This window comes from Pelobates fuscus, chromosome 13, assembly GCF_036172605.1.
Source record: "Pelobates fuscus isolate aPelFus1 chromosome 13, aPelFus1.pri, whole genome shotgun sequence".
NCBI lineage: Eukaryota > Metazoa > Chordata > Amphibia > Anura > Pelobatidae > Pelobates > Pelobates fuscus.
In genome coordinates this window covers 11,935,066-11,955,398 of record NC_086329.1, presented here as the reverse complement: position 1 = coordinate 11,955,398, position 20,333 = coordinate 11,935,066, and the positions used below count along the sequence as shown (strand labels likewise).

The window sequence follows — 20,333 nt, the reverse complement described above, 5'->3', positions numbered from 1 at the left end:
CCCCCCTACTATTTAAAAGTGTTCACATATTCTGGTTAGCTGGTTATCCCGTTAAATATATCTTACTTTTACATTGCAGGCCCTGCTTCAGCAGTCCCCAAAGTAGGGAGCCACAGTGGTCACAAAACGTTGGGACTTTATAGTTGTGGAATCGGAAATTGTGCGGCAAGTTGATCCCAAACCTCTGTTCATATATCTAACAACAGAAAAGAAGCAATTTAATAAGCATTTATTGAAAAGAAAACAAAAAAAAAACATTTTTTATGTATAAATTAAAGTTATATTATTTTCAATTTGCATATATTTTTAGTGAACAGCTTTGTGGTAGTTTTTTTTTTTTTTTATATATAGCAAACGTTATTGTCGCTATTCAGTAAAGTTTGCTACTTTCGCTGACACATTAGTAACCCAAACTTTTAGGAAGAAGAAGATCTTCTGATCCTTAAGCCAACTATGGCTAAAGCTATGCATATAGGTAGGAGAGCATTCACAGTTATCATCTGGGGTGGTCAAATTGTAAATCTCCACTTGTTGTGGAACTCCTGTGATGTTCTGATAACCTTAAAGGCAACCCTGAACTAAGACGTATGAAATTGCCGGCAAAACTGACATGATGCACCTATAATTCTGCTTCCCAACACCATGGAAGTAGAAGAGGCACATTGAAAAACACCCAATAACCTTTCTCTAAGCTTATGGTGACGTCCAGTAGCTGTTGATTGACATGCAAGGACAGGTCTTGGTGAAATAATAAAGTATTCAGTTTGGAATAAGCTGCAGGCTATGAGGAGATGAATCCATACAATGTAAACTGAGACTTAGAATCCGAGGATGTAAGGTAAGATTACCACCTGTAACTATTCACAGGGCCCACAATGCTTTACTGCAGCGAATGAGCACTAGGGAGGATTACAGAAGAAAAAAATAACATTAAAGTTCGAGGAAAACCTCATACGGTCTGAATCTTCTGGTAACATTCCAACTTATGTCAGGGAGACCACGGGAGCCTACACGGACGTTGTCTAGCCATCAGCAATACAATGCCTTTTTCACAGTCGCCAATAGTGACGGCTGGGGGAACTGACAAAACTTGACTGCAAAAGCTCTGCATTTTGTCAAGATTTAGAAAAATTAATGAAACGGAATAGTCCCTAGTTTGTCTTATGATCTATTTTGACTGAATTAGTATTACCGGCCACTAGGCAAGCCCAACGACTTGAGAGGTCAGGGGTCATGCTCCCACGAGTCTTTGCACACATGCCTAATTTGAAGCAAATGGTTGTTCTGCCTACAGCCAGAGAAATTTCAATGTTAAATGTAGTGACCGAGCCAACTTCCTGGTTCATACGAATAGAGAAGGTTTTCACATACTTCTGAGGCATATTTCAATCCAAAAACCCGCACTAGTGTGTGTGGGGAAAGGAGGAGGGAGGGGGAGGGTGCAGCTATGCCATATACAAAAGCGTTTTAATCAAGGTGGTAGGGGCGCAGGGACCCAACGTCATTGTCTGTCTACTACGCAATGAACCACTGGAGCCTATCTGCAATGAAAGCACCCAATATCTTTAAATACATTTCTAGAAACACAATTACTGGGGAAATAGATTTAAAACAAAACAAACAGAAAATATATTTAAAATTGAAATAATTGTGTCCATTTGGAGTTGGGTAGCTACAAGGTGGTGCCACCTATCTCCTGGCCTATCTTGCTAAGTAGCACGAATATATCAATATCTATTAATAAAGGTGTGCGAGCATGTCTTTGTCATTCAGAGGACACCGGTGAATGGCATATACTAATGCATTTCTGTCAACTCATATTGGCACGAAGTAAGACAGGCATTAGCAAACACATTGTTAATTAGTGGCTAGACCACAAGGGATGGCACAACAGCCACATTAACCATTGTCGTTCATACAGCAAGGGTTGCCGTTAGTTCATAAACTGGTCCTGACGTAAGTCTGGTAGGCAAAACTTCAATGAATAAGTATGTTTTATTTAACATAAATCCTAGAAGAAAGATTTATATTTTAAAGACTAATTTAACGTAAAACTGCTCAGGCACAACGTGTCACTAATAACAGCTGGGCCAGCCAGGCTTTAGAGGTTTGAGCCTCAAGAAGGCATAGTCCCCTGTTGGCAGACAGACAGCGGAGGTAAGTTGAATGTAGCCAAAAAAATCTGGTCATTCTTATCTTTGGCAGGGGGCAGTATAACTTGGGTTCGACCTTTTAGCTACCCTTGTTGTAGACATGGTCAGAAACAGAGTTGTTGGCAAATGTTAATGCAGCCTAACACCTGTACCTGCCACTAGCACCACTGCGTAATGGTCACTAAATTAACCTGGATGGACATATAAAGATGAACTAATGTGGCTGAGCTGTTCGTGATGGCCAAAGAATGGCAAATGGAAAGAAGGTGGCTCAGAGAACCACTATGCTTTGATTCACATATGAAGACAGAGAGACATTTCTTGACAAACGTAAGAATGAACATGAAAAGCAGGATGTGGTTTTGGAGGAGATTTGAATGAAGAAAAAAAAAAAGCTAATGCTAAAACCACAGAAGGCTGCAACGTTAACCACTATACGTCACCTTTGTTTCCACTTTGTCTGTGTTGTTGTTCCTGCAAGTGCAAGCTGTGACGATCAACTGGTGGCAACGCTTGTGGACAACACACGTGCAAACTGCAGAGTAAAACAAACGGCAAGTTTGTACATTACTCACATAAATAAATTCAATTGTCGCGATTTTAACATGAGACACAAACAACACGCCAGTGTTACTTATGGCAATTACCGCAGTACAGCTACCATACTGCATATCTCTTTATAGGGGGCTTGAAAAACAAACAAAAACAGAAAAAAAACCTAAAAAAATTATTTGTGCTAGCAAAACAAAAACAAAAAAAATGTATATTAAAAGAAGAACCAAAATATGGTGTGTGGTACGCGGTAATGCTGTGATGCTCTGTAGCATTTTTTTACCTCTTCAACTGGCAAAAAAAAGTATCTAGTCTATTGTTTACCATAAAGCGGTAGAATGTTTTTTTCTGTGATTTTATTTAGAATGGAAAAATAAAAAAGGTCACACCGAGACAAGCAAAGCAAGCAATTTGAGATTTAAACATGGTTATAAATGTAGAAAACACAAAAAAACAGTACAGCTGGTCCGTATAACCATCATGGAAATTGTTCAAACCTCTGGGTTCAAGTTCTTTTCCCAGCAAGATCAACTTTGCCTGTAGTCCCTTGGACATCAACAAAAGGAGTTCCATTAAGATAGAGAGTAGTAACAAAGGTAGTTTTAGTATCGATTCATTTAGCCAATGAATCAGTTGAGAGTGTGAGCCATAGTGATACATTTGAGATAATTTACTTTATGTTTATTGTAAAAGTACGCAATGCTTTCATGCGTAATAATAATAGTCACACACAAAAAAGTACAGTAATTTCTATTTAAAGCCTGACAAAAGATAATTGACATACTTTAAAACCTATTTGGTGGCAAAAAAAATTTTGGAAGCTGAATGCCGCTGTCAAATTTGACAAACACCAGGGTCCCATGCTGACAAAGTACTCAGCATAGTTCCCACAGTGGCTGAACGTGTATTTATTATTTTAGTTAATTTGATGGCTGCTCTCTTCAACACCAAATTCCACAATTAGAATGGATTTTTACTTGGTGTGGATGGGCCGGCTGGAAGTACTCTCTTCAGGCAGCAAGTTGTATCAATTGGCCAGCTCGAATCCTATACAGAGATTTGTGTAACAAGTAAAATAAAGGTGTTGAAGATATGTGGGTCACCACGGCACAATTTGTTATTGCTATGAATACCATAAGTCTACTTTTGTTGTCCTGAAACCAGCGTGCAGTATAATTTTACTAAAAGGCACATCCAACAACCAAACATACGTGTATACAGGCTCTTCCACATTACCTTGGCATTGATATCCTTGCTTGCCAAATACTCCCCTGTTATAAACACACAAAAACAAGTTATAAAGACACTGTAGATCAGCAAAAGAGTTACAGGTACATCTTTACATAACAAGGATTTACATTTATTTGATTCTAAATTAAAGCTAACTTAACACAGAAAAGTTTTTCTGCATAATTAGAATTTTGGTTGTCTAGTGAATTTACATTCACAAACCTGGCAAAACAGACAGTGGCATTTACCAGGAGATACGGTTATAAAAATAAGAGTGCAAAACACCTTGCCTTCAGCATACAGGTAAAAATGTTCCAAACATACCATCGCTGTTACATCAGGTTGTGAAGTGTCCAAGACAAAATTACAAAACACGTGGACTTTCTTTACATATGTTAAGACTTAGTCTAGTCCTTATACTTCAAAATATACAGAGGTTTAATAAATATTACATTAAAGGGACACTCTAATCACCAAAATAACGTATGCTTCAGGAAGAGATTTTGGTGTATATATCATGCCTTGCAGTCTCACAGCTCAATTCTCTGCCATTTATGACTCTCTGGTCACACCTCCCCTGGCTGAGACTGAAGAAAAAAAAAAATCATTTTCAATCCGGTGTGATAGCACAGCAGGTTTACTTTAGAAGATTTTATCTACCGCTCTATTAATTTAACTTTAATCACACACAGGAGGCTCCTGCAGGGTCTAACAAGCTATTAACAGAGCAGGGGATGAGAAAGGATAAATTAAACAGAATGTGCAATAGATAAAGTTTAAACATTAGATCTCTCTTTACATGAAGTGTGTAGGGAGACTGAGTAGCTCACATGCTGCGAGGTGTGACTAGGGCTGCATAAACAAAGTGATTTAACTCCTAAATGGCAGAGAATTGAGCATTAGACTGCAGGGCCATGATCTATACACCGAAACCCCTTATTAAGATAAAGTTGTTATGGTGCTTTAGTGTTCCTTTAATATATTTTAGAGGATACATTTTCTCATTTTCCAGTTTATGCACCATACCATGCAGTATTAATGTATGAATTAGATGGTGCTATATAGCCGAGAGACTTTTTCAATTTTTAAGAACATGCTGTAAAAGAATAAAAAATGCTAGTTTATATATACAGCGGACTGACCACTCGGGCAGATCGGTCATGGACCGAGGGCCCAAGACAGCCAGGGGCCCGGCAGGCTGCACTAACATGCTATGGCTGGGGAGATCAGATCACAGATCTTCCCAGCCAGAAACAAACAGAATTGTATTTGCACATATTCCAGCGATAGGAATTCCATTGCTCCTGCAACCTATCGCTCTCTAATTTCCCCCCCTCTGCCTCCCCTCCACCCCCACCTTCTGAGACCTGGCAGGAATCCTGCTGCTCCTGCCTGGTCTCCTCCATGCAATGTCTGCGGAGCCCCGTGTGAGGGGAATAGACATGGCCGAAAGAGGGGAAGAGGCGAGGCCGAAAGAGGGGAAGAGGCGAGGCCGAAAGAGGGGAAGAGGCGAGGCCGAAAGAGGGGAAGAGGCGAGGCCGAAAGAGGGGAAGAGGCGAGGCCGAAAGAGGGGAAGAGGCGAGGCCGAAAGAGGGGAAGAGGCGAGGCCGAAAGAGGGGAAAGAGGCGAGGCCGAAAGAGGGGAAAGAGGCGAGGCCGAAAGAGGGGAAAGAGGCGAGGCCGAAAGAGGGAAAGAGGCGAGGCCGAAAGAGGGAAAGAGGCGAGGCCGAAAGAGGGGAAGAGGCGAGGCCGAAAGAGGGGAAGAGGCGAGGCCGAAAGAGGGGAAGAGGCGAGGCCGAAAGAGGGGAAGAGGCGAGGCCGAAAGAGGGGAAGAGGCGAGGCCGAAAGAGGAGAACTTACCTCACTTCCTGCCCTGCACTCGCCTACAGAATATGCTGAAGCCTGGCAGACAGCAGGTAAGTAAATATTACTTTTTTTTAAGCTAATATCCCCCCTTACCCAGCCCCAGTGCCCCCTGCACCCATGCCAGCCCGAGTGCCCCCTCACCCAGCCCACCCCAGTGGCCCTCACCCAGCACACCCCAGTGCCCCCTTCACCCATCCCAGCCCCAGTGCCCCTTCACCCATCCCAGCCCCAGTGCCCCTTCACCCAGCTCCACCCCTGTGCCCCCTTCACCCAGCCCACCCCAGTGCCCCCTTCACCCAGCCCACCCCAGTGCCCCCTTCACCCAGCCCACCCCAGTGCCCCCTTCACCCAGCCCACCCCAGTGCCCCCTTCACCCAGCCCACCCCAGTGCCCTCCTTCACCCATCCCAGCCCTGTGCCCTCCTTCACCCATCCCAGCCCTGTGCCCCCTTCACCCATCCCAGCCCTGTGCCCCCTTCACCCAGCCCTGTGCCCCCTTCTCCCAGCCCTGTGCCCCCTTCACCCAGCCCTGTGCCCCCTTTCAACCAGCCCAGCCCCAGTGCCCCTTCACCCAGCCCAGCGCCCCCATCAACCATCCCAGCCCCTGTACCCCCCTTCACCCATTCCAGCCCCTGTACCCCCCTTCACCCATCCCAGCCCCAGTGCCCCCTTCACCCATCCCAGCCCCAGTGCCCCCTTCACCCATCCCAGCCCCAGTGCCCCCTTCACCCATCCCAGCCCCTGTACCCCCCTTCACCCATCCCAGCCCCTGTACCCCCCTTCACCCATCCCAGCCCCAGTGCCCCCCTTCACCCACCCCAGTGCCCCCTTCACCCATCTCAGCCCCTGTGCCCCTTTCACCCATTCCAGCTCCTGTGCCCCATATCACCCATCCCAGTCCATGTGCCCTTTACCCATCCTAGCCCCAGTGCCCCCCCACCCAGCCCAGCACCTGTGCCCCCATCCATACCAGCCCTTGTGCTCCCTTTACCCATCCCAGTCCCTGTGCCCCTTTCACCCAGCCCCTGTGCCCCTTTCACCCATCCCAGCCCCAGTGCCCCTTCACCCAGCTCAGTGCCCCCTTCACCCATCTCAGCTCCAGTGCCCCCCTTCATGCATCCCAGTACCTGTGCCGCTTCACCCATCCCATTACATGTGCCCCTTCACCCAGCCCAGTTCCTGTGCTCCCTTTACCTATCCCAGCCCCTGTACCCCTTCACCCATCCCAGGCCCTGTGCCCCCCTTTTCCTATCCCAGCCCCTGTACCCCTTCACCCATCCCAGCCCCTGTGCCCCTTTACCCACGGGGGGGGGGGGGGGGGGGCGGGGAGCATAAGGCAAGCTATTAAAGGGGTACACCACTCAAAAACACTGTTTTATTAAAACACTGTTTTTGGTTGGATTAACCCTTTATAGTACATCTGGCCCTGTTTGGGGGACGCCATGACTCACACAGCCATGCTGGGTAGCGCGCACATATCTGTATGACAGCTGCACAAAGACCTTGCACCGAGAGGGGGGCCCTTGATCTCCTATTGACCGAGGGCCCTATAAGTTGTCAGTACGCCCCTGCTCACGCTCTCAAAACTACCCCAGAAAGCAGCCTTATTTTTATGTTGTTACAGACGATCTAGCTATGGAAACAATTAACATACCATGATTTTCAGTGTGTCTTGTGTTTGTTCTGGGTTTTAGGTCTCCGTAAGAAAATTTTCGGGAGCTTTTATAAACGGTTACAAAGACAACTTGTGGGGTATTGTAAGTTTTTATAAAGATATACTCAATTCTCCGTTATTAGAATCTTATTGACGATAGTCACTCAGGAAGCTCAGTAATCATGTTTTATCCTAAACAACATTATGAGAACAAATCAGATAAATGATAAAACCCCTTACCAGATGAACTCCTTGCAGTGAGAGCAGTATGTAGGTTGACGGAGATAGGTTGCCATGAACTTGTGTCCATTCACTTGGTGCACTCTCCTCCTCATGGCCCTCTGACGCTTGCGGGTAAAGTGTTTAAGAATCCTTCCATCATTTAAGGTACCTAAAAAAACCAACAAAATAAACACAACAGGTGTTGAGCTATCTTTGGGAAGAAATGACTTTGTACGCACCATCTGTGTGGGATACGAATTATGTACATGGGGTTATAATGCCATCTTTGGGGTTTGCAAACATTGTCATAGACTATGAGACTGAAAACAGGAGTTACAATCCAGGAAAGCCGATACTATGTAGCTCTCAATATTCCGGGACAGGAGCGGATGAGACCCCCAAGCTCCTCTCCCAATAGGTCCTTAGCAGGAAAGGGGCATCATTTATGGTGATAGCAGATAGTAGAAGGTAAAATTACATTGTAAAATAACTAATGTAAAAGAAAGGGACAACACAACAGCAACAACAATTTTAGCAAAAGCCACATGTAACTTCCCGGGCTACTCAAAGTAATGACGCATCATAACTTTTACAGTAAAAACTCTGTATTGGGAAGAAGAACAATTCTCCCATATAGTACATCAGGCAGTATCTACGAGTAGCTAGAGCAGTGCGTCCCAATTTAATTCTGCATTTATTTAATAAACAGCTATTCTCTCTCTCTCTCACATATATATATATATAATATGTAAAAACGGCTTCAATAATGCAGAAAATAAACGAGTGAATTTGTGGTCAAGGTGTTAAGGCCCAGCATTAACACAGGAAATGTGAGGACAGTCTAACAGGCCGTACACATCAGATAAAAAAAAAAAAATTAATAAAATAAGTAATTCAGATGTTGAAGAACAAAAATGTAAAAAGTAAAAATGTATAGTATATAAATGTATAGTATATAAATGTATAAAATGTTTAGTATATAAATGTATAGTATATAAATATATAAAATGTAAAGTATATAAATATATAAAGTGTATAGTATATACCGTATATACTCGAGTATAAGCAGAGTTTTTAAGCACATTTTTTGTGCTGAAAAACCCCAACTCGGCTTATACTCGAGTCAATTGTCTGTATTATGGCAATTTACATTGCCGTAATACAAACTGGGGGCTGTGGGGGCTGCAGAGCGTCTACTTACTTCTCCTGCAGCTCCTGTCAGCTCCCTCCTCCTCCGCGCCGGTCCGTTCAGCACCTCTGTCAGCTCCCAGTGTAAGTCTCGCGAGAGCCGCGGGGTCATAGTGTGGCTCTCGCGAGACTTACACGGGGAGCTGGCAGAGGGAGCTGACCGGACCGGCGCGGAGGAGGAGGGAGCTGCAGGAGAGGTAAGTTCTTCCTGCCAGCCCCCCTCCTACACAGTGCCCATCCACTGGACCACCAGGGAGTGAGAGCCCCCCTCCCTGCCATGTATCAAGCAGGGAGGGGGGACGAAAAAAAATGAAATAATAATAAAATAAAATTAAAATAAAATAAAATAAAATTAAAAAAAATTATTAAAATAATTAAAAAAAAATAATAAAATTGCCCACCCCCCACCAAGGCTCTGCAACACACACACACTGCACTCATACACACACACACACACACTGCATTCATTATATACACACACACTGTAAATAAATATTCAATTAATATAATTTTTTTAGGATCTAATTTTATTTAGAAATTTACCAGTAGCTGCTACATTTCCCACCCTAGTCTTATACTCGAGTCAATACGTTTTCCCAGTTTTTTGTGGTAAAATTAGGGGCCTCGGCTTATATTCGGGTCGGCTTATACTCGAGTATATACAGTAAGTATATAAAATGTATAGTATATAAATATATAATGTATAGTATATTAATGTATAGTATATAAATGTGTAGTATATTAATGCATAGTATATAAATGTATAGTATATAAATAGTATATTGATGTATAGTATATTAATGTATAGTATATTGATGTATAGTATATTAATGCATAGTATATAAATAGTATATTGATGTATAGCATATTAATGTATAGTATATTAATGTATAGTATATAGTATATTAATGTATAGTATATTAATGTATAGTATATAGTATATTAATGCATAGTATATTAATGTATAGTATATTAATGTATAGTATATAAATAGTATATTGATGTATAGTATATTAATGCATAGTATATTGATGTATAGTATATAAATGTATAGTATATAAATAGTATATAAATGTATAGTATATAAATAGTATATTGATGTATAGTATATAAATAGTATATTGATGTATAGTATATAAATAGTATATTGATGTATAGTATATAGTATATTAATGTATAGTATATTAATGTATAGTATATAAATATATAACGCATAGTATATTAATGTATAGTATATAAATAGTATATGAATGATTAGTATATTGATGATTAGTATATAGTATATTAATGATTAGTATAAATGTATAGTATATAAATATATCATGTATAGTATATTAATGTATAGTATATAAATATATCATGTATAGTATATTAATGATTAGTATATTAATGATTAGTATATTAATGATTAGTATATTAATGTATAGTATATTAATGATTAGTATATTAATGTATAGTATATTAATGTATAGTATATTAATGTATAGTATATTAATGTATAGTATATTAATGTATAGTATATTAATGATTAGTATATTAATGATTAGTATATTAATGATTAGTATATTAATGTATAGTATATTAATGATTAGTATATTAATGTATAGTATATTAATGTATAGTATATTAATGTATAGTATATTAATGTATAGTATATTAATGTATAGTATATTAATGTATAGTATATTAATGTATAGTATATTAATGATAGTATATTAATGTATAGTATATTAATGATTAGTATATTAATGTATAGTATATTAATGTATAGTATATTAATGATTAGTATATTAATGTATAGTATATTAATGTATAGTATATTAATGATTAGTATATTAATGTATAGTATATTAATGATTAGTATATTAATGATTAGTATATTAATGTATAGTATATTAATGATTAGTATATTAATGTATAGTATATTAATGTATAGTATATTAATGTATAGTATATTAATGTATAGTATATTAATGATTAGTATATTAATGCATAGTATATTAATGATTAGTATATTAATGTATAGTATATTAATGCATAGTATATTAATGTATAGTATATTAATGATTAGTATATTAATGCATAGTATATTAATGATTAGTATATTAATGTATAGTATATTAATGTATAGTATATTAATGTATAGTATATTAATGATTAGTATATTAATGTATAGTATATTAATGTATAGTATATTAATGATTAGTATATTAATGTATAGTATATTAATGATTAGTATATTAATGATTAGTATATTAATGTATAGTATATTAATGTATAGTATATTAATGATTAGTATATTAATGATTAGTATATTAATGATTAGTATATTAATGTATAGTATATTAATGATTAGTATATTAATGTATAGTATATTAATGTATAGTATATTAATGATTAGTATATTAATGATTAGTATATTAATGATAGTATATTAATGTATAGTATATTAATGATTAGTATATTAATGATTAGTATATTAATGTATAGTATATTAATGATTAGTATATTAATGATAGTATATTAATGTATAGTATATTAATGATTAGTATATTAATGATTAGTATATTAATGTATAGTATATTAATGATTAGTATATTAATGATTAGTATATTAATGTATAGTATATTAATGATTAGTATATTAATGATAGTATATTAATGTATAGTATATTAATGATTAGTATATTAATGATTAGTATATTAATGTATAGTATATTAATGATTAGTATATTAATGATAGTATATTAATGTATAGTATATTAATGATTAGTATATTAATGATTAGTATATTAATGTATAGTATATTAATGATTAGTATATTAATGATTAGTATATTAATGTATAGTATATTAATGATTAGTATATTAATGATAGTATATTAATGTATAGTATATTAATGATTAGTATATTAATGATTAGTATATTAATGTATAGTATATTAATGATTAGTATATGAATGTATAGTATAGGTGGGTAATGGGGGGGCGGTATATTAGGGGTCACGTGTCACAGTTGCAGTAGATGTAATAATAATACCCTGCACCCGGGCTGTCCAACCCGCGGCCCGCCTGGGTCCCTCGCGGGCAGGGGAGGTGAGAGGAGGAACCGCGAGGCCGGATGTTCCTCCCGCGAGCCCCGCTATCCGAAGCGTTGCCATGGTAACCAACGGCTCCGAGAAGCTCGCGAGAGGGCTGAACCCCGTGAGCAGTTACTGAATCCCACCGGGGCCTGCCGTGTGTCCCCCATCTGGTAAGAAGGGAGAGGGCATATAGTAATGATGTTATTGGAAAAAAGTTATTCAAAAAAATATGCATATTGGCTCCCAACCTCCCCACACAATATACAGCCCCTATATACCACCTAACAGTCACACACACACTGCACCCCCCCCCCCTCTAACAGCCACACACTGCACCCCCCCACCCCCTCTAACAGTCACCCACACACTGCACCCCCCCTAACAGTCACCCACACACTGCACCCCCCCTCTAACAGTCACACACACACTGCACCCCCCCCCCCCCTCTAACAGCCACACACTGCACCCCCCACCCCCTCTAACAGCCACACACTGCACCCCCCCACCCCCTCTAACAGTCACCCACACACTGCACCCCCCCTAACAGTCACCCACACACTGCACCCCCCCTCTAACAGTCACACACACACTGCACCCCCCACCCCCTCTAACAGCCACACACTGCACCCCCCCACCCCCTCTAACAGTCACCCACACACTGCACCCCCCCTAACAGTCACCCACACACTGCACCCCCCCTCTAACAGTCACACACACACTGCACCCCCACCCCCTTCTAACAGTCACACACACACTGCACCCCCACCCCCTTCTAACAGTCACACACACACTGCACCCCCCCCTAACAGTCACACACACTGCACCCCCCCTCTAACAGTCATACACACACTGCACCCCCCCTCTAACAGTCATACACACACTGCACCCCCCCCCACACACCCCTTTACACACACACTGTACCCCCCTTACACACACACTGCACCCCCCTCACACACACACTGCACCCCCCCTCACACACACACTGCACCCCCCCTCACACACACACTGCACCCCCCCTCACACACACACTGCACACCACCCCACACACTGCACCCCCCATCTAACAGTCACACACTGCACCCCCCCTTACACACACACTGCAACCCCCACACACACACACACACACACACTGCACCCCCCCACACTACACCCCCCTCACACACTGCACCCCCCCCCACACACGCACACACTGCACCCCCCCCACACACACTGCACCTCCCCACACACACAGAACCTCTCACACACCTCGCCGCCGCCCCCACCCACCCACACACACACACACACACTGCACTCCTCATACACACATGGAACGGTTGGACCTAAAACAGTGGGAGGACTCCTGGTACCATAACCACTGTACCAGACTTTAGTGATGATGATTCGTAGTGTGCTCCCTTAATGAAACTTTTTACACCTAAAGAGTTGCTCTGAACATTCCAGCTTATTGCAGTGGTTGTGGTGCATTAATTATTTGAGTTCAATGAGGAAAACATAAAGAAACAAATTATTTATTAGCTCTAAAAGCCCATCCCCCAAATTGGGACCTCATATGTTTAAACACCTACCATCCATCCAAACTATTTGTTCAGGTACACTGGATTAGGCAGTGTTGGATCGCAGTTAATCCTTTGGCAATGCCAAATTGACATATGCTTTGTTTTCAAAAGAAAAAATATAATAAAATATAGGCACTACATCCAGAATCCTTGTACCATAAACACTACAAAAATCTTTAGATGTTCTGACATTTGGTGTGTCTCTAACTATCATAGGTAGAAGCAGGAGTGTTGAGTTTTAACTTTGCATTTTAACTACAATCCTTTATTATCTATTTATTTCAAACTCTCCAAAATATCTTTTTACATTTTTAAAAACAATTCTTCTTTTTCTAAAATTAAGCTTTGAAAGGAAGTAATATGAAGTACGTTTTTCCCTCGTGAAAACAAAACATTGGTAAGCAAGCAGCTCAGTATTCGGTTTATGAAATCTTAATTACTGTGAGTTGACCACTAGCTGTTCCAGTCTATAAAGTTTTAATGTAATATCTAGGTGGTTTACTGTGCTCTACTATTTAACGTAACTGGTCAAGTTCACAGAATGACTGTACCTCCATCGCTGTACTAGAACTGCTACAACAGCAAGAGAAAGTCAGAAACACCTCCACAATACTGTGGGTTTCGGGTAAAGACACCCCCATTGCGTCAACCTCCTCAATAATGAAGGTTTCGGGTAAAGACACCCCATTGTGTCAACTTCCACAATACTGTGGGTTTCGGGTAAAGACACCCCCATTGCGTCAACTTCCACAATACTGTGGATTTAGGGTAAAGACACCCCCCATTGCGTTAACCTCCACAATACTGTGGGTTTCGGGTAAAGACACCCCCATTGCGTCAACCTCCACAATAATGTGGGTTTCGAGTAAAGACACCTCCACTGCGTCAACCTCCACAATACCGTGGCTTTTGGATAAAGACACCCCATTGCGTCAACCTCCACAATACTGTGGGTTTCGGGTAAAGACACCCTCCATTGCGTCAACCTCCACAATACTGTGGGTTTCGGGTAAAGACACCCCCATTGCGTCAACTTCCACAATACTGTGGATTTAGGGTAAAGACACCCCCCATTGCGTTAACCTCCACAATACTGTGGGTTTCGGGTAAAGACACCCCCATTGCGTCAACCTCCACAATAATGTGGGTTTCGAGTAAAGACACCTCCACTGCGTCAACCTCCACAATACCGTGGCTTTTGGATAAAGACACCCCATTGCGTCAACCTCCACAATACTGTGGGTTTCGGGTAAAGACACCCTCCATTGCGTCAACCTCCACAATACTGTGGGTTTCGGGTAAAGACACCCTCCATTGCGTCAACCTACGCAATACTGTGGGTTTTGAGTAAAGACACCTCCACTGTGTCAACCTCCGCAATACTGTGGCTTTCGAATAAGGACAACCGATTGCGACACTGTAATTGACATTGTCTCTCTCACTATTGCTAACCCTTGCAGTTTATAGTAATACGATAGAGACAACTCCCTCATTGAGCAGGTGAAAAATTGTGAGCTTATCTTAACAGATTTATAGACCCGTCTAGATTCTTGGATTATCTAATCAAAGAAACTAAGCTGGACAATGATCTGAATGAAATACTGGATGCTGATAAGTGGCTGGGAATGTATGTGACCTTCCACGATGTTGCTCCCTGGCACACATTAAGTATTACCTTGTATAAATACTTTTCTCATTGGTATTTGTACCCCAATAGGTAACATTCCCAGATGCAGGATACATATGAGGCAATTTGGGAACCTACATCCATATGTGAGGAGGATTAACCAGATGTAAAAAAAAAAAAAAAAAAAAAACTTGCTGGAAGTGCTAGGATCACTCAATTGTTAAAAATTATCTTTCTCCAGATTCACAGCTACCAACCTCTACAGCAAGATCTCTAACAAGACACATTAATAATGAAAATCAAATTTTTTATATAGCAAAGAATTGGAAACTAGCTTCTTCCGTTCATGACTGCGTTCAAGCAGAGCAAGTTTGGGCCGTACTCTACTTGTATTCCCTTATTTTTTTATCGCTCTCTTTCCCTTTCTTTTCTCCACTCCTCCTTTCTCTCACCCTTTTCATATACTGTATCCCTTCATTATGCCCCCTCCATTGGACGACGCTCACACTCCAGTATTGACAAAGAGCTTGTTTCCTAATTTTTGTATTCCTTGCATCACTGCGCTGTTTCGATTATGACAGTTTTACATACTATATTGTATAACCACGCCGTGTATACTTGCATCCTCTGAATAAAAACATTATTATCAGCTGATGCACTAGTTTTATTGGAGGTTGCTTCAACTATTGTCAAACAAGTTCTACATTGCATCGGACATGCACATGATCTCGCAGATTATAGTCTATACAGTGCTAACCCATAGATAGATCAGACACCGCAGCTTTTTAATGGCTGTGTTATAGTTATATGGGGGACTTTCCATTAAGAGACGGAAGTCGTTTTGAGCACTCCTACCTGCATAGTTTGTATGCCTGTGTGTCTGCCTAGAATGTGTAGACAACCTACAGATGTTCCAAATGTTATGGACTACATCTCCCCTGATGCTTCGCCGGCATTATGGTTGTAAGAGCATTATGGACAATGTAGTCCACAAAATCTGGAATGCCGAAGGCTGCTTGCCGCTGGTCTATCTAAACACGAAAGCAGCCACAATCTATCAGTTCACTTGGCTGTTCCTCCCATTAAATCTAATGAATGGAACTGCTGGTGGGGGATAAACTACATATCCCATAAGCCTCTGATGGGACTGATAGATCTTCTGGTGATGATGAGGGGGGAGGGGATTCCTCAAGTAGTAAATACAATTAAATGCTGTGGTATCAAAGTGCAGAGAATGAACACAACACGGCAGCAGATTCCGGAAACCAGTGAAAGCAATAAATACTGACAAAGTCTAGGAACGCTAGAATGCTTGGCATGTGTGTAAAGGCTATCTGATTCCTAAAGAACAAATAAACTCAGCCTGACAATCTGTGATATGAAAACTAGAAGAGCCAGTTTGGTTTTATCTTCCGACGTGCATACCCCAAGAGAAGGGACAGTCCCTATTTTGGGTAATATTCCCTCTGTCCCTTTATGCTATCTTAATGTCCCTCTTTTCTAGAAGCTCCATACTTTTTGTATATCTGAGTCCCACAGCAATAATACAGCAATAATTTGGGACAGAGCAGTGATGGATGTATAACTCGTCACAGTAACACTAGATCACCTCCACACTGTTGGCCCTTCTCTTGCTAAAATTTCTCAAGAAGAGTTTACTCTTACCCAGAAATATTGATCAGAGGTCTGTTGATAGGGCCAAAATGTAGCAGATGGCATGAACCACTGGATTTTCACCCGTCGCCTAAGTAACTAAAAGGTCCTCTACGTCATACCTCGCAGGTGTCCCTATTTAGAGGGTTCAGTCCTTGTTTTATAGGAGCTCAGTATTCTTGGTATGTCTGAATTTATTCCAAACTCCACGGCAATAATACTCCCAGCACTATGTCTTTGAACTACAAGAAGTGTATTTAGAAATCAGTCTGTAATTAAAACATATTTTAGTTGTATAAATTTTCCTTAGTAAGTCACCGAAAATATTTGTCAGAAAAGCCCCACCCCTGATCACACCCCAGTAACACCCCTGAAATGAAGGTCTCACTCTTTGACAGTTTGAAATGTTGGGAGATATGCATCATACTCTAGATGTCTGTGACAAGTCTAGTATAGTAGCCTATAGTACACACTGCACAATAATAATACAAAGACAAAATTACTAAACTGAAATGCTAAATTATTTTTAGGAAACATTATCAATTGTTTGACTGATGTGTGGCCTGTTTTTTTGTTTTTAAATATAACCGCACAGGTCTATTTTATAAGCATTTTTTCTGGATAGGTATATTCTTTGAACCTTTGACATTGGGAAAAGTTCAGTATAGCGCTGCGGAATTTGTTGGCGCTATATAAATAATAATAATAATAAATTTTTGAAGCACGTCTTTAAATGGTGAATAACTGTAGAGCTATGTTTGGAAGAATTGTCAAGACAATTGCAAACATTAAAGGAACACTTTAGTGTGCTGACATGCTTTGTGTGTGTATAGAGTATGTCCTTTTTAGTTTATAAAAAAATAAATAAAAAATAATCAGACTTTAATAAAAATTGTCACTTTTATAAATGAACCTTGTTACACCCCATGGCTGTCAGTCAGACAACCGGTCCTGTTATTTCCTGGTTTGGTTAGCTCAGTGCAGACAAACTCAAGAGGCAGCAATTGCTCAGAGCATCTGCCTTGCAAAGACTTCTCATTGAGCCGCATTGGAAAGCCTGTGATTGGGATATACCTCCAATTAAAAAATGCATAATGAAATACATCCATGTATACGTTTGGGGTATATCCACTAAATAGTGATTTTTATTTTTGGAGAGTTGAGTGTCCCTTTATGGCAACATTGCTACATTTTAAAGAAGATCTCCAAATTGCCTGTCGTGGCCGAACATGTGCAGGTTTCTCGTCAATTCTCCACGTTTTAAAGAAAACGCCTCCAATGTTATGTTGCAAAGCCCGATCCTCAAAAATGAGATGCTGTGGTTACTGGCCCATACATTCACCCATTAGAATACTGGGAATCCAGCCAAACGGATTCAAATGTTTAAAGAGGCAAAGTAAAGCTTTTACCCATATTTCTTACCTTCAGTAATGCTGCCGATGAGAGTTATAGCAACGTAAACTTTCCCTTCTGGTTCCAAATCAAGCTGAAAAAGAAGAGAGCATTACAGGTCAATGATGGTTATATTACTTTACTTTATCTAGATGTTTTACTTAGATCACCTTAAATTTGGACATCTCACACATATCAACTTTGAGCATTAAGGACCTTATGATCAGTCTGGATAATGGGGATTATAGTCCAGAAGTATCAGTGTAAAGATGCACCTAAAAAGATGAGACAAGTCGCCCGGCAGCCGTGAAGGCCAAGACACATACACCTGGAGAGAGGGGGAAAGGGGATACCCCCAAGCTGCTAAACCCTCCATGAGACTGCCCATACCAGAGGTAAAGCTGCACCCGTAATGACTGTCCATGCCGACCAAAAGTTTCAGCTAACATTTTTTACCTTTGTTTGAGTTTAATTATTTGATGTGAATTTAGGTTTAAATATTTGATTTAAGTTTGTGTTTAGGAAGCCTTGAACATAGACACATGGCACCCTAGGGACGATACTGACCACAAAGGCCGTGTGACAGAAAAGTGGGGCACGAGGAACAGGGGGACATGGGAACGGGGAAACACGGGGAAACACGAGACACGAAACCCAGATTATTACATAGGCCAGGCAACCTTACCGGGAGCTCTCCTATTTACCCCACTGGATTCCCAGTCACGATACCACCCAGAGCAACAACCGCACCAATAGGGGGTCCTCAGTGACAACCGTGAGATCCGAACCGGCAGATGAGACACAGACAGGACCGCACACCAGGCGAACAGCTCCCCCATAAACATTAGAGCCCCTCCATGTCTTCACCACAACTTTTACTCAGAGACATGACTAACGGCGACATAGATGGAGACCATACCTTAATAACCACACTGACCCAACATACACCCCAGAGGACGACGAAACGCTAACTATGAAAAACCAAACAGCGTCCCTACTCCCCTCCACTCCAGAGCGGCCCCCAAACTAAACTACGAGCGACATAGCCCTAGTTCATACTACATTGGCCATTTCACCCTTGACTGATTATTTTAACATAGCAATATTCCGACTCTATTGCTATACACCACGAAGACGCTAGGTTATAAAACCGTTTGTAATTCTATTCTGTTTTTAAGTTTTAATCACCTAACAACATAATTCGTATTAATATGTTACTTTAGCAAAATGTGCAACTTCATCTTTTGTTCTCTCCACGAATGAATGCCTAATCTTGCCTGCTACTGCTATTATGGCACTGCAGACATGTCGGCCAAACTTTTCTGCACAACAAAAATAAAGAATAAAAAAATTAAAAAAAAATGATGAGACAAGGACTATCCTGCCCTCAAGTTTAAAAAAATACATTTAAAAAAAGTATAAAAACCTGTTCCGTCAGTTTTCAATCTACATTCCGTACATATCACAAAAGCTACACAGGCCGAAATAGCAAACATTTCACACACTGCCGAACAGTCTCCACTTTTACCCAATGAACTCCGCTATTGCACATGTCATTGCATGGCGGTAATAGAGTAGTCATTGAATTTTTTTACAGAGATGGAAAATAAATGTTTATGTGGAATTCATGTGTGTTTGTACCAGCATAAGCAGAAACTTCACTTCTTAATGCATAAAAAAAATAAAATAAAGAAAATGTTTATGCAAAAACACATTTTCCTTCTGGCCTCCCGCTATATGTATGTCTTGGACAGACAGTAGTTGCGACAAGTACAGGTCGATAAACAAGTCTTGCAGACTGGGAACACGGTGCCCACAAATATTTCAGACAAAGGTTATTCCAGAAATATTTAACCCAAGATACTTTACAATGTATCAATAGGTAGGCATTGGCACAAAAGGAGCATCTAGATATTGGAATTATTGTATATATCAAGTACTTAAAAAGTACTTAAAAAGTAAATCATCTTGACACTGCGCAAGATCTGAGGCCGTATTTTGAACAGAACTAGAATAAAGTGCATGGTCGGCAAACACATATTTACACAATAATATAAAACATAGAAAGCAGTATAAAGCCAAGACGACGCTTGCTGTATCCACTCCAACACAATCAAGTAAATAACTGTAGGCACATCAGTTCTAAGTAATACGATAACAG

At 40.4% G+C, this 20,333-nt stretch overlaps 1 protein-coding gene across 1 annotated transcript in view; it reads right to left on the bottom strand.

The window, feature by feature from the left end:
• Nucleotides 1–20,333, bottom strand: part of PRKCH (protein kinase C eta) — a 114,738-nt gene that overhangs the window by 48,539 nt on the left and 45,866 nt on the right. Inside the window, exons 2-6 of the mRNA XM_063440430.1 lie at nt 18,203–18,266; nt 7,694–7,844; nt 3,942–3,976; nt 2,597–2,688; nt 67–196 (exon numbers count right to left, since the gene is read on the bottom strand). Of these exons, the coding sequence (XP_063296500.1) occupies nt 67–196; nt 2,597–2,688; nt 3,942–3,976; nt 7,694–7,844; nt 18,203–18,266 (472 nt within the window). The remainder of the gene's footprint in view (nt 1–66; nt 197–2,596; nt 2,689–3,941; nt 3,977–7,693; nt 7,845–18,202; nt 18,267–20,333) is intronic.